General features: G+C 37.0%; 1 protein-coding gene across 1 annotated transcript in view; it reads left to right on the plus strand.

Moving 5' to 3' along the window:
- Positions 1-11,851, plus strand: part of rnf208 (ring finger protein 208) — a 30,754-nt gene extending 18,903 nt beyond the window's left edge. Inside the window, exon 2 of the mRNA XM_056467456.1 lies at positions 9,724-11,851. Within this exon, the coding sequence (XP_056323431.1) occupies positions 10,721-11,506 (786 nt within the window). The 5' untranslated portion in view covers positions 9,724-10,720 and the 3' untranslated portion in view covers positions 11,507-11,851. The remainder of the gene's footprint in view (positions 1-9,723) is intronic.
- Positions 11,852-12,294: the final 443 nt, after the last annotated feature.

Genomic DNA, 12,294 nt, shown 5'->3' on the forward strand with positions numbered 1-12,294 from the left:
TATAAAATTGTGTTCTTGCTCTTCATGTATTTTGAAAACCTCTTTAAAAAATCTTTTATATATTTAAATATTTTGAGAAGCAATTTTTTTTATGTTTTATTAAGTTTATTTTATTCTTAATCATTTATGCTCTAACTTTAATGTTTTTTTATCATTCTTTTAAAAGATCTCTTAAAACTCTGTCTCATGGGAAATCAAAACAATTACAAATTTTGTGGAATTAATAGACTATTTATCTAATCTCATTAATTTTTTTTATCAATTATGAATTCCCACCCATAACCCTGTAACATAACCATTATTATGGCATAAGCAAATGGGATCATATGAATTCACATCAATTAGCAAGCAATTCACCAAAATGTATTGTGTTGGATCAACAAAAGTGAATCATTTATCAACCTCGTAAACTTAAAAAATTAAGTAGTCCTTTAAAAGATGTTTTCCTGGAGTTTTCTCAGATGCCCTCTTGTTATCACCCAATTAATAACCCTGCCCTCAAACTCATGCCATTGGTTAAGCTGTTGAGGTGCAAGGCTAGTTCAGATCATGTTATAACTTTTCCTAAAGAAATTACCTAAAAGAATGGCATACTTTTAGTTATCTCTGCAAATTAAACCAGGATAGAAGAAGAATGTATGTGTATTTGTGTCAAGGTGGTGCTAGAATGCGCTGGAATGTGATGTCTTGACCTATGCGATAAGACTGTGGATGGACTCAAGAATGTTGTTGACTCTTACTCAGTGCATTGAGTTGTTAAGCCCATAATTGTGCCTTTTTTCAACACATATTTCTGTCTTTGATGTTTTAGAGAAAACACAATGCCTTTTTAATGAATGCACTTGTTATTTGGTTAGTTTTTTTGTTTTTTTTGGAAAAAGTTAATTACTTGATAAGTAAAATTATATAAGGTCTTAGTTTCCAATAAATGAAAAAAGAAATAAATGAACTATTACGTGGATATATGTGCGTCAAATTAAAGAAAATAATAATAATAACTACTAATTAAAATATGTAAAAGGGTATTTCTTTTTACCTCGTGTGACATTTCTTTTACTTTACATTACATTTTAACTTTAACTTACATTTTTAACTCATATTTTGCTTCTGAAGAAAATATATCTTCACTAAAAAATGCTTGGTTGGACAAAGTTTTTGTTAATATTTAACTCAAGTTGTGACTCTCCCTTTATTTTTTGATTGTTGATACAAATTAACTTGAAAACATGACAATGAAACTTAGTTATATGTATTTTTTGCAGTAAATTATAGAGTTATATGACCTGTTTATTAATATGTGAAGACTGTAATGACATTTCACTCATCCACACATTCCTGTTTATACCATCTTGTTTAGTTATATAATATATTAAAGCAATTTAATATTTTATATCACTTTAGTGTCAAGATACATACAGTGTTACATTTCTATATTATTATTAAGTAAAAAATTGTACTAATTTCTTAAACATCTTCCCTTAGTATGTATTTTGGTGCAGATTTCCTCATCGGTATATTGTCGAGAGTAATTTGAGTGATTTGCTGTTCATCTCTGCCACTGTTCATCATGTTTTGTGCTGACGGGGTCGAACACACACATGATTTCATTAAGTGCAGCAGTGCAGTGCAGAGCAGCAGACAGTTGGCCTGTTTTAATATGCTCTCTCTCTCTCTCTCTCTCTCTCTCTCTCTCTCTCTCTCTCTCTCTCTCTCTCATATGAGCCTCTTACATAACCGAGGAGCTTGTCTTATCAAATATGAAATGCTGTGTTTGATGCTAGCAGAGAGCGTCCAGTCAAACAAACATTGTTGAAGCAGTACTGAAGTGTTTTACACTCACTGAAATGGTAGAATATTTGTAAACTGGACAGTCAACTCGCAGTTACAACAAGAGCTTTTTAGCGCTTACAAAAAGGTTCCATGTATTTTGTGTGATGATAATAGTTCAGTTGTCAATGAATTAACATTTTTTTTACAAGACAATAGAGAAGACTGCCAACATGTTAAACCATGTTTTAGACATGCTAAAAGCATATTAGGAGACGCTAGCAACTTACTAAAATGTGCTAGCAATGTATTAAGACACATGCTGAAATATTAATTAATTTGCCTTTGGCTTAGTCCCTTCATACCTCAGGTGTCGCAACAGCAGAACGAACCACCAACTTATCCAGCAAATGTTTTTACGGAGCGGATGCCCTTCCAGCTAAAACCCAGTACTGGGAAACATTCATGCACTGTCACATTCACACTCATACACTACAGCCAATTTAGCTTATTCAATTCACCTATACCGCATGTCTTTGGACTGTGGGGGAAACCAGAGCACCCGGAGGAATGCTAACACAGGGAGATCTTGCAAACTCCACACAGAAATGTCAATTGCCTGGAAAAAAAGGGACTCGAACTAGCGACCTTCTTGTTGTGGGGTGACAATGCTAACCATTGAGCCACCATGCCACCCATAAGCAAAAATATAAACATGCTAAATTTCTTTTGCTAAAGAAGAAACCTACAGTTTGCTGAAGCATAAAGATGGTAGCAACTTTCTAAAATATGGAATCCCAGTTAGTCAAACTACTTCAAACTTTCAAACAAACTGAAACTTAAAGCTTTTAAAACTGTCAAGCCACTTAATGAACTTTTTTAAACATTTATGTGCTTTTTGCATTTTATAAAACTACAACAAAATATAGAAGAAAAAAACAATGCAATACAATAATAATACATATAAAATACAGTACATGAAAACACTAACCTATGACAGAACAACAGAACACAGAGGGACAAATCCACATAAAAGCGAAATATAGGTCAGTTAACGCATAAATAAAAGTAATTATAAAGTAACATTGTTCTTATATTACCAGAAAAATGCATCATCCTGACTACAGTTTTATCAATCACACTCAATCTGTAATAGGGTATATGCAGAAGTATGCAGTACTTTTAATTCTGCTGTAACCTGGGTCAAGCGCTTCTAGTGAACTGTATGCAGTAACAAAATCTGCGCATTTAAGGTCTGTGTTCTTTAAAAATCAACAATCTCCACTGCCTGATTCCTATAGAATAAAACTTGGGTCTCAGATTGTACAACAAGCACTGCATTAAATTCAATTTTCCCGCCTCATGTCTTGAAAATAAATGCACATTTATTATACTCCAGTATTTTCAATGGTGTTTCTGCACTCTCCTGCTGCTCCTGACAGTTATTGTCAGGGGTCAATGATTCACTTTTTATCTGGTTTAATGTATTTCTGTTCCAATTGGTTTTTAAGTTTACTAGCAGTTTCTAAGTGATGCTTTTGATCTCAATTATGATTACAGTAAATACTATTAATTAATATAGCATAATAATATGGTAATATATAAATCCAAGTATCACTTTAAAATTGTATTCTGGTCTTTCATGTATTTTGAAAACCTCTTTTGGGGACATAAAATATTTTATGTCATATTTTGAGAAGCTAATTTGATTAATTTTATGCTTAATTAATCAGTCATGCTGTAAGTTTAATGTTTTTTTATCATTTATTTAAAAGATCTCTTAAAACAAAACATTTTTAGCTCATCACATTACAATTATTCCCATTATTCAATTAAACATAAAAAATAAATGTAAATTAGAGTGTAATTAAAAGTGTTGTTCGTTCTTAGACACTTCAACACACTTTTTTAACCTCATAATTATTGAACCTTTTGACTGAATGACTAATCTGCAAATTCACATGATTGTTTATGAACTGTACTGTATCCATATATTTCTTTGACTTGCTAAAGTTTCACTCTCCAAACCAATTAATTTACGCCATTTGCTTATATTTATTTGATGAGTAACCATTCATTATCCAGCCTGATGCAAGTTTTGCTTTGTGTTGGTGTCCTTAACACCTGCTTGGGGGTTATTTTTTAGATAATAGCTGGTATTTTTATGTATTGAGACCTCTAAACAAAACTGCATGAAGGCCGGTGAATCATTTCACTCATCACATCTTCACATCACTGTTTCCAACGCCTATGCACCATCTGACAATGCTCAAAAAGCCCATTCGCACCTTTGTGTGTATGCGTACGTATTTGTGTGTGAGAAGCAGCGAGAGCGCATGGTTATTTTTGGCTCTGCCTCGCAGCTCTGCGGTGCTGTGGCAACTGGAATGAATGTGACTGACAGTTTCTGGCTGATCTGAGCCTCTGTGACCTCCAGAAAATGGAGGACGCTTTTGAGCCACATCCTGTGTTCATATTCTAATTAAATCATCGCAAATGACTAAACCAATGAGAGAGATGGGAAATAGAATAAACAGAGGCTGTGTTGACTAGTTATTAGAGATGATTGGTCACTGCTGTGGCGAAGAGCTAGTGCAAAACAAGCCTGTTTTTATGTGCGCTTATATGTTCTAGTTAGTATTAATGAACAGTGAATGAGTGAGAGGTTCACATCTGTGGGCGGAGAACAGTGTGAGTCTTCAGAAATGATGCCGATGGATGGGGGAGAAACAAACAACACAGATAGTGGAGAGAGACGCCGTAAATAGACTATCTAGCTTACGGTGCATTTGCGTCATGCGGGAATTATTATGACTGAAGTCGTTTCCTGTTCTAAATTCAATTTCTGGAAAAAAAGGTCACACCTGACTGAGTATGACTGGGTCAGAAATGTATTGCTGAGAAATAGTTAAAGTGGTCATGTCATATGATTTGATCTGGAAATAAATTTAAATGATATCACTGGTATTTAATCACTGTTAATTGCATTATACAAGTACAGTAGTTTTGGAACGGGTTTTAGGTGATGATACTTACAGTATATTCTCATAACTGTGGTAAATACTCATTAATGAATTGTTCTTTTGTCACTGCTGAACTACTTTTATTAGGTGTAAACATACACACACACAGACTGATAAACAAATTTTGTAAAAAAAAATTACTTGTGTATTTCATTTATTTATTTATTTTCCTTCAGCTTAGTCTCTATTTCAGAGGTTGCCACAGCGGAATGAACCGCCAACTATTGCAGCATAGGTTTTACACAGTGGATGCCTTTCCAGCCTCAACCCAGTATTGGGAAACACCCACACACTCATTCACACACACACACACACACACACACAAACTATGGACAGTTTAGCTTACCCAATTCACCTATAGGAAATTTGGAACATTACAAAGTCCACATTTGGAACATTTCGAAACCGGAGCACCCGGAGGAAACCCACACAAACACAGGGAGAACATGCAAAATGCCAACTGACCAAGCTGGGACTCGAACCAGCAACCTTTTTGCTGTGAGGTGACAGTGCTAACCACTGGGCCACTGTGCTGCCGTACTTGTGTATTTTTAAGCTTTAAATAAATGAATGGATAAACAATGATTACACTAGAGCTGTGAAATATTGAAAAAAATCTTGATATATTAAACAATGTGAAATCTGCATATTTTGAAAAATGTAGCCAACATGCTTCATGCTATTTCAGGGGGGGGGAAAGCATCAGTATAACTTCTAAACAAAGAAAATTCATAAAGCAAAATTTGACAGTGTAAACAAACTAAAATAAATATTACTACCACTTTCTTTCACAGTATAGTTGAAACCTTAAAAAAATCAACAAATATCTGGGAAAAAACTGAATTAGATTGGAGATTCATCTTATTGCTTTCTTGAAATGGCTTGATCGCACAGTATTTCATCATATATTCAAGAATCTTACAGAATTTTGGACAAAAATCAGCATGTCTAGGTTTCAGAGATGCACATTGGCATTGCCTAATGCACTAAAAAGTCTTTCAGATGGTGTTCTAGTTGCAGGCGCAAAAAATAATTTGTATTAAATCACTCATTTATTTCAAACCATTGAGATATGTATATCGCAATTTGCACATTTGTGATATTTCAATAATTTGCCTTCAATAATTTACCTTCAGTTTGCTCTTTCCCATTACATTTGGCTCCTGGCTCATATTCATTCAAATCATTTCCACTGTCTTCAAAATCAATATCTTGATTACTGGTAGCTTATCAACACCAGATCAACAATTCAAAAACAGTGGCACTTATATTTAATTTTGTACACTAATTAGTCTCCAGTAAAAGCATTCAAGCCATTTCAAGTTTTGTTGATTATAGTCTATGTAATAAAGAGTGAAACGTTCAATTATTATCATGATAGCATGTGTTTATGTTACTTTAAGGTATTTTAGTAAGTTAAGCAGGTTATAACTTTATTTATTAATTTATACAAATTTTAATTAAATGTTTTAAGCCGTTTCCCAGTGATGGGTTGCGGCTGGAAGGGCATCCGCTGCGTAAAACAAATGCTGGATGAGTTGCTGGTTCATTCCGCTGTGGCGACCCTGGATTAATAATAAAGGGACTAAGTCGAAAAGAAAATGAATGATGATGTTTTAAGCCAAGACCAGCACAGTAGATCAGTGGTTAGCTCTGTCGCCTCACACCAAGAAGGTTGCTTGTTTGAATCCTGACTGGATCAGTTGGCATTTCTGTGTGAAGTTTGCATGTTCTCCACATGTTTGTGTGGATTTCCTTCAGGGTGCTCCAGTTTCCCCCACAGTCTAAAGACATGCGCTATAGGTGAATTGGGTCAACTAAATTGGCCGTAGTTTATGTGTGTGAATGCGAGAGTGTATGGGTGTTTCTCAGTCCTGGGTTGTAGCTGGAAGAGCATCTGCTGCCTAAAACGTGCAGTATGCTGGATAACTTGGGGGTTCATTCCGCTGTGCCAACCACTGATAAATAAGGGACCTGATAGATGAATGATTTATGTCAGTTCAGTTGATTTTGTAAGTATAAATTACTTAAGTTAAATTGATTCAAAATTAAGCGAAAAATAAAAAAATCTATATTTTTACAGTGTACCACTCATCCATCATGATTATGAAGTAGATAGATGTAAATCAGTGGCTCTGCCTTCTTTCACTTAGAAAAGTTCTTCTCTGGTTCATTTGCTTTGTTCAGTAAATACGGTATACATCAGACACCCACAAGTAAAACATAAACAATAAAGAGCCGATGTATAGCTAATTGAAGTGTATTTCATGTTTAATACTTGCTTTAATGCAATCTACTATATAAAATAATATATATAAATTAAAAATTACAAATTACAAATTAAAAACAGTAGTGTCAAGTGAAAGAGCATGTGCAAATATTTACATTGATATGATCAGATGCTTTCTAATAAATAAATCCTCACTGAGTATTCGTAACGTTACTCTCCTTTTAAAGTTTGATGTCACTACCATTTTCCTTGCTTTTATATAATGCCACACCAAATTTTTATAATAATTCCTATTAATGAGCTTTCAGTGGGTAATTACGAATCCAAAGACTGTTTTTACTAACTGTGGAACTGGTAATTATAGTAATTCCTCCTACATGACATGAACACAGTTCCCCTCTTTGATTCTGCAAGTTAGCGCAGCCCCATGATGCGACAAACTAGTATCTCCTGTGATAATCATTAAAGTGCTGGCACACATTTGCAGTGTAAGCTGCTTTGTTAATTATATTGGAAGCATTCTATTTTATCTCATAAGATCATTAGCACAGTGTGGATGTGGAGTAAAAGGATGCATTTTCTCTCTCTACCTTTGCTTCTGCATGTAGGTCAGCTTTCTCTCTCCCTCCCTCCCTCTCTTCTCTGTTTCTCTCTCTCGAGTACATTCTCTATCAGCACATCTTGCACATCGAGCAAAGAATGATTAAAGATACACAAACCACACCTGACCACAACATTTTTTTCTCAGGCGAATAATTCTTAAAGCTGTTACAATATTTCTCACGCCTGACTGTGCAAAAACAAATTACTACAGTAAAATGAAAGTTTGGTCTTGGATGCTGACTGGTCAATACAACAAGTAAAACTGGGCCCTTACTTATAAAAGTAAATACTCAAACCATGTTACTGTAGATAAGGGGTGCCCAAACTTTTTCGTATGAAGGGCCAAAAACCAAATATCATTGAGAGCCATGGGCTGAAAATTAATATATCAAACTGTTTTACATTAAGGTTGCCCTTGGGAATTTTCTAATTTATTTCATATTTAAAAATAAATAGAAAACATGACTTTAAATCGTATTAACTAATGCAGGATAACCTTTCAAATGATAACTTATTGCATTAAAAACATAAACAATCACAATTATAACACAGTGGAGTTCAATGCTGAATACACTAGTCAAGCAGAATCTACCTTTGTCTTGATTTGCTAAAAAAGTTTCTGGATTGTCGTTGGGTAACCATATGTACAATTTAAACTAAACTACAGCATTTAAATTGAAACATTTAATCTCAGTTAGCTTTTTTGTAGCTTAACAATAAAACAAACTAATAAAAGGTTACATTAAATTAAAAATGACAATCCCTAAAGAATCCCCATCATTCTCCCTCTCTTCTCATAATCTACAGTGTATGTATGATGATTAAAGAGGCTACAGGAACCCACTGTGCATCATTAAAACAAAAACTTCCATTTGTTTACAATATAGTTCCAAACATCGCACACATAGTATGAAATACACTTTATTGTCCAAATTTGACTCAATAGCCAGCATTTCGACAGAACCTGATACTTTAGAAATGAAACAAATATTCATACACACTATAAACACAATACAAGCCACCATCCCCCCTCTTGAAACTCACAATCATAATCTTCATGTTGACCACGTCCACTGTCCAATTCATTAAATGTAAATAAACTGGTCTTATTATTATTATTAAGTGACTTATCTCCCCTTCAATCACTTAATCAGTAAATAAAATCCAGTTCTGTCCTACATTTCGTTTTCTGTGTTACTTTGAAATGGGTTACATTTACAGCCTCCCAAATAATCTGTTTATAATCAGATTTATGGTTCAGTTGGATTCAAAAACTTTAATGTAAATGCCTAATGGGTACAATTGAGCGTTCTAATCCAGTCCAACTGTAAAGAAATGATCATGTAAACACTTGAATCTGCCAATTTACTCAATGGCTTTCAAAATTAAACCAGATATTTCTATTTTCAGACACTGTAAATATACAAAAATCAACTTTTTTATGTACATAGAACGTAATCTGTCTTAAACACAAAAGTTTTAATCAGAGGGATATAAAATAAACAGATATTTAAATCAGATTGCCATGTTTTGAGTACATGTAAACAGATCTGCGATCCAATGGATCTAAATTTGTTCGTATTGATGACAATTGGTGCATGTAAACATAGGCATCGTGGAAGTAAAATGGCCTGTGAATGAATGGTAATTCATCCTGACTGTGTGCACTGGTGGCCATTTTAGGGTTGTGGGCTTCTGCAGTGTTGTGTTGTAATGCATGCACAGGTCTATAGCAGTAGGACAGATTGTTCTGTGGTCGAATCCTCGGTGTCTTCCTGCAAAGTGCTCATGCCCCACAGGGCCACAGATGGCAGCTGGCAGATACAGCAAGGGAGTTTTTAGGCTGGAAAAGATGCCGCGGGGTTCCAGATATCTGCTGTGAATGGTCACATTGTGCAGATCACAGTCATTTGCATAGAACCAGATTTTTCATTTTGTTCATCAGAATTTCCCCACTGCTGTGTTTTTAGCTAAAGATGACAGGACACTTTTTAGACACTGTTCCCAGGAGTCCAAGCAAATGGCCCGGAAAAGGCTGAGCTGTGTCCTTGCTTTAGCATCACCTGAACTGTTTTATTTTTTCTTCTCCTTCTCCTGCAGGAAAGAAGCAACACTACCTATGACTCTGCATATCTGCACCGTGCTAGAAGCAAGTAAGGTCTGGAAAGACTCCTGAGACACTCTCAAGCCTGTCACATCACCGAAGAGTGGACGCACAATCTGTCAAGCTCAACGCAGACCCCTTACGGAATTCTAGTCATTTAAGGACGAGCAACGTGCGTTCAAATTTTCCAATGCCACATATACTCCTCCCTGAAAAAGAATTTACTTATCAGAACAAAGGACCGGGAGGTAAAAGTTTAGCCAATCTAGATCAGGAGAGGGTCTAACCAGAAAAGGAAGCTAAAACAGGAAGAAGGTAGTGACATTGTGGTGGATGCTGTTTCTGTTACATTGGTTGCATCAGTTCCTTTCTGAAACTTATAAAGCCACTGATGAGCAGGGTTATGAACGCTAAGCCAACAACAGTATTAAACTGAACAGTATTTCTTAGTAAGATCCTATGGTATTCTCTATTTAGGTGCTTGTGATATTTATGTCCAAATAAATGTGCTGTAACAGTGAAAACACTGAAACAATTGCCAACATATCTACTGATACTGTAGTGTTTAGCCAATCATTTTTAAGAATTTATCATTGAATATTAATATCATTGAATATCCAGTTTCATTGAATGATTGTGCAATATCAGTGAACAGAGTTTAAGTAGTTGCCTCAAGACTTGATAAGCCCACTGGAGCCACAGACTGCATTTTCTTGTGACCTCTGAAGGAAGACACCGTTGCCTGTTGTTCTTCAGGACTTTTTATACTGTGCACTGGCTGGAAATCTTTGTCCATCTGTGCCACATAAAGACTCAGGGTGACGCAACCCGTGACCAAGGAAGAACTTTAATTCAGCAATGGACAAACCTATCCGCCCACACGTCCCCTGCAATGGCTGAGTGTCCTCCCCCAGTGCACTGAAGACGTTCTCTGCAGGACCACCGTAAGCTACACCCAGTTCCTCTAGCCAAGAACACCACGCCTAGGAGTGGATGTCCTGTCTGCGGCGCCAACCTGTGACCATCCCTATGGACACCGTCAAGATCATCCAATCAGAGAAGTTCCCCCGGGAGTGTCCAGTCCCTGTGACCCAACCTCGCTATGCCCCACCTCCCCGTGTGGCCTGGGATGGAGGAGGCGAGGGGGAGATTATCGTCAACCAGGCCTGTGGCGACCTAACTATGGAGGTCAATGGCAATACCGTGGTTCCACCCAGACCCCTAGTGTCTCCTCCCGCTCCTGTCCTCCGTCGTGAAGCCAGTTATCTTGCCCAGCGCAAGGCCAGCACGGCTGACATCTGCTACCACCAGTTCCACTACAAGATGGATGATGTAATTGTCAACCAGTACGTGCTCCGCTCTTCCTCCACCTCGTCCTCCTCGTCCTCCACCTCCTCAGGCCCGGTGATGCCGTGTGAACCGCTGGACTGCCCCACATGTGGGCACACCTACAACTTTGCTGGCAAGCGACCACGCATCCTATCCTGTTTGCACTCGGTGTGTGAGGAGTGCCTGCAGATCCTGTATGAGTCCTGTCCCAAGTACAAGTTCATCTCCTGCCCCACGTGCCGCCGTGAAACCGTGCTCTTCACAGACTATGGGTTAGCCGCGCTGGCCATCAATACCAGCATCCTCAGCCGGCTTCCACCTGACCCGGCGGGCACAGTGCAGTGGGGCAGCGATGGTGACCGCAGCTGCTATCAAACAGTACGCCAATACTGTCAGTCGGCTTGCACTTGCCACATTGCCAACCCTCTTTCCTCCTGTGGAATCATGTAGACGGTGCGTACGACTTGGCACAACTCATCTGAAAAGCTATCCACCCGTGCCCACCATCTGAGCTACACACATTCACCTTCTTCCGAAGGGTCACAGATGTACCTGTAAATTTAACAGCACAGGATGCTATGAGGACTTGAAGTGAAAAGGACACTTGAGCGCAACGACAGAGATATGAAATATCAGAGTAAATGTATTTTATGTATGAACTGATTTCCCTATATCCCTCAATCTCTTGTGCGGATGTGTTCGTCATTGACATCTCTTTACATGGGAATGCCAAGGGAAGTCTATCTCCCCCATCCTGGGTATAATAAAGACCAATAAAAGAATTTAAAAAGTCAACTTTTGTTTCGTGTAACATTTTAGTGTTGACTGGTCGTATATAAGTTGCTAATTTTGGGTTGTTGTTCTGGATGTTGTTTTCTTGTCTGCCCCGCTGAAATGAAAACCATTTGGGTGGTTGCACATCAAAGAAAGCAGTGTTCCAGAACACACCCACTGATTGCATCATTGCCAAGGATTATTGGGAAAATAAATAAATAAATGAAATATATGAATACATTTACAGGCTCCCAAATAATCTGTTAGTAACGAGATTGATTGTTTCAAAAAAGTTCACACCTTAATGGATAAGATTGAGCTTTCTAATCCAGTCCATAAGTAAAACAAAATGAACATGTAAATGCTATTTTGTCAATGGACTTTCAAAATGACAGAAATTTAAATAAATACAAAAACTATCAGCATTTTTATGCACATAGAATGGGGTGCATCCAAGCACATAC

This window comes from Danio aesculapii, chromosome 10, assembly GCF_903798145.1.
Source record: "Danio aesculapii chromosome 10, fDanAes4.1, whole genome shotgun sequence".
Lineage (NCBI taxonomy): Eukaryota > Metazoa > Chordata > Actinopteri > Cypriniformes > Danionidae > Danio > Danio aesculapii.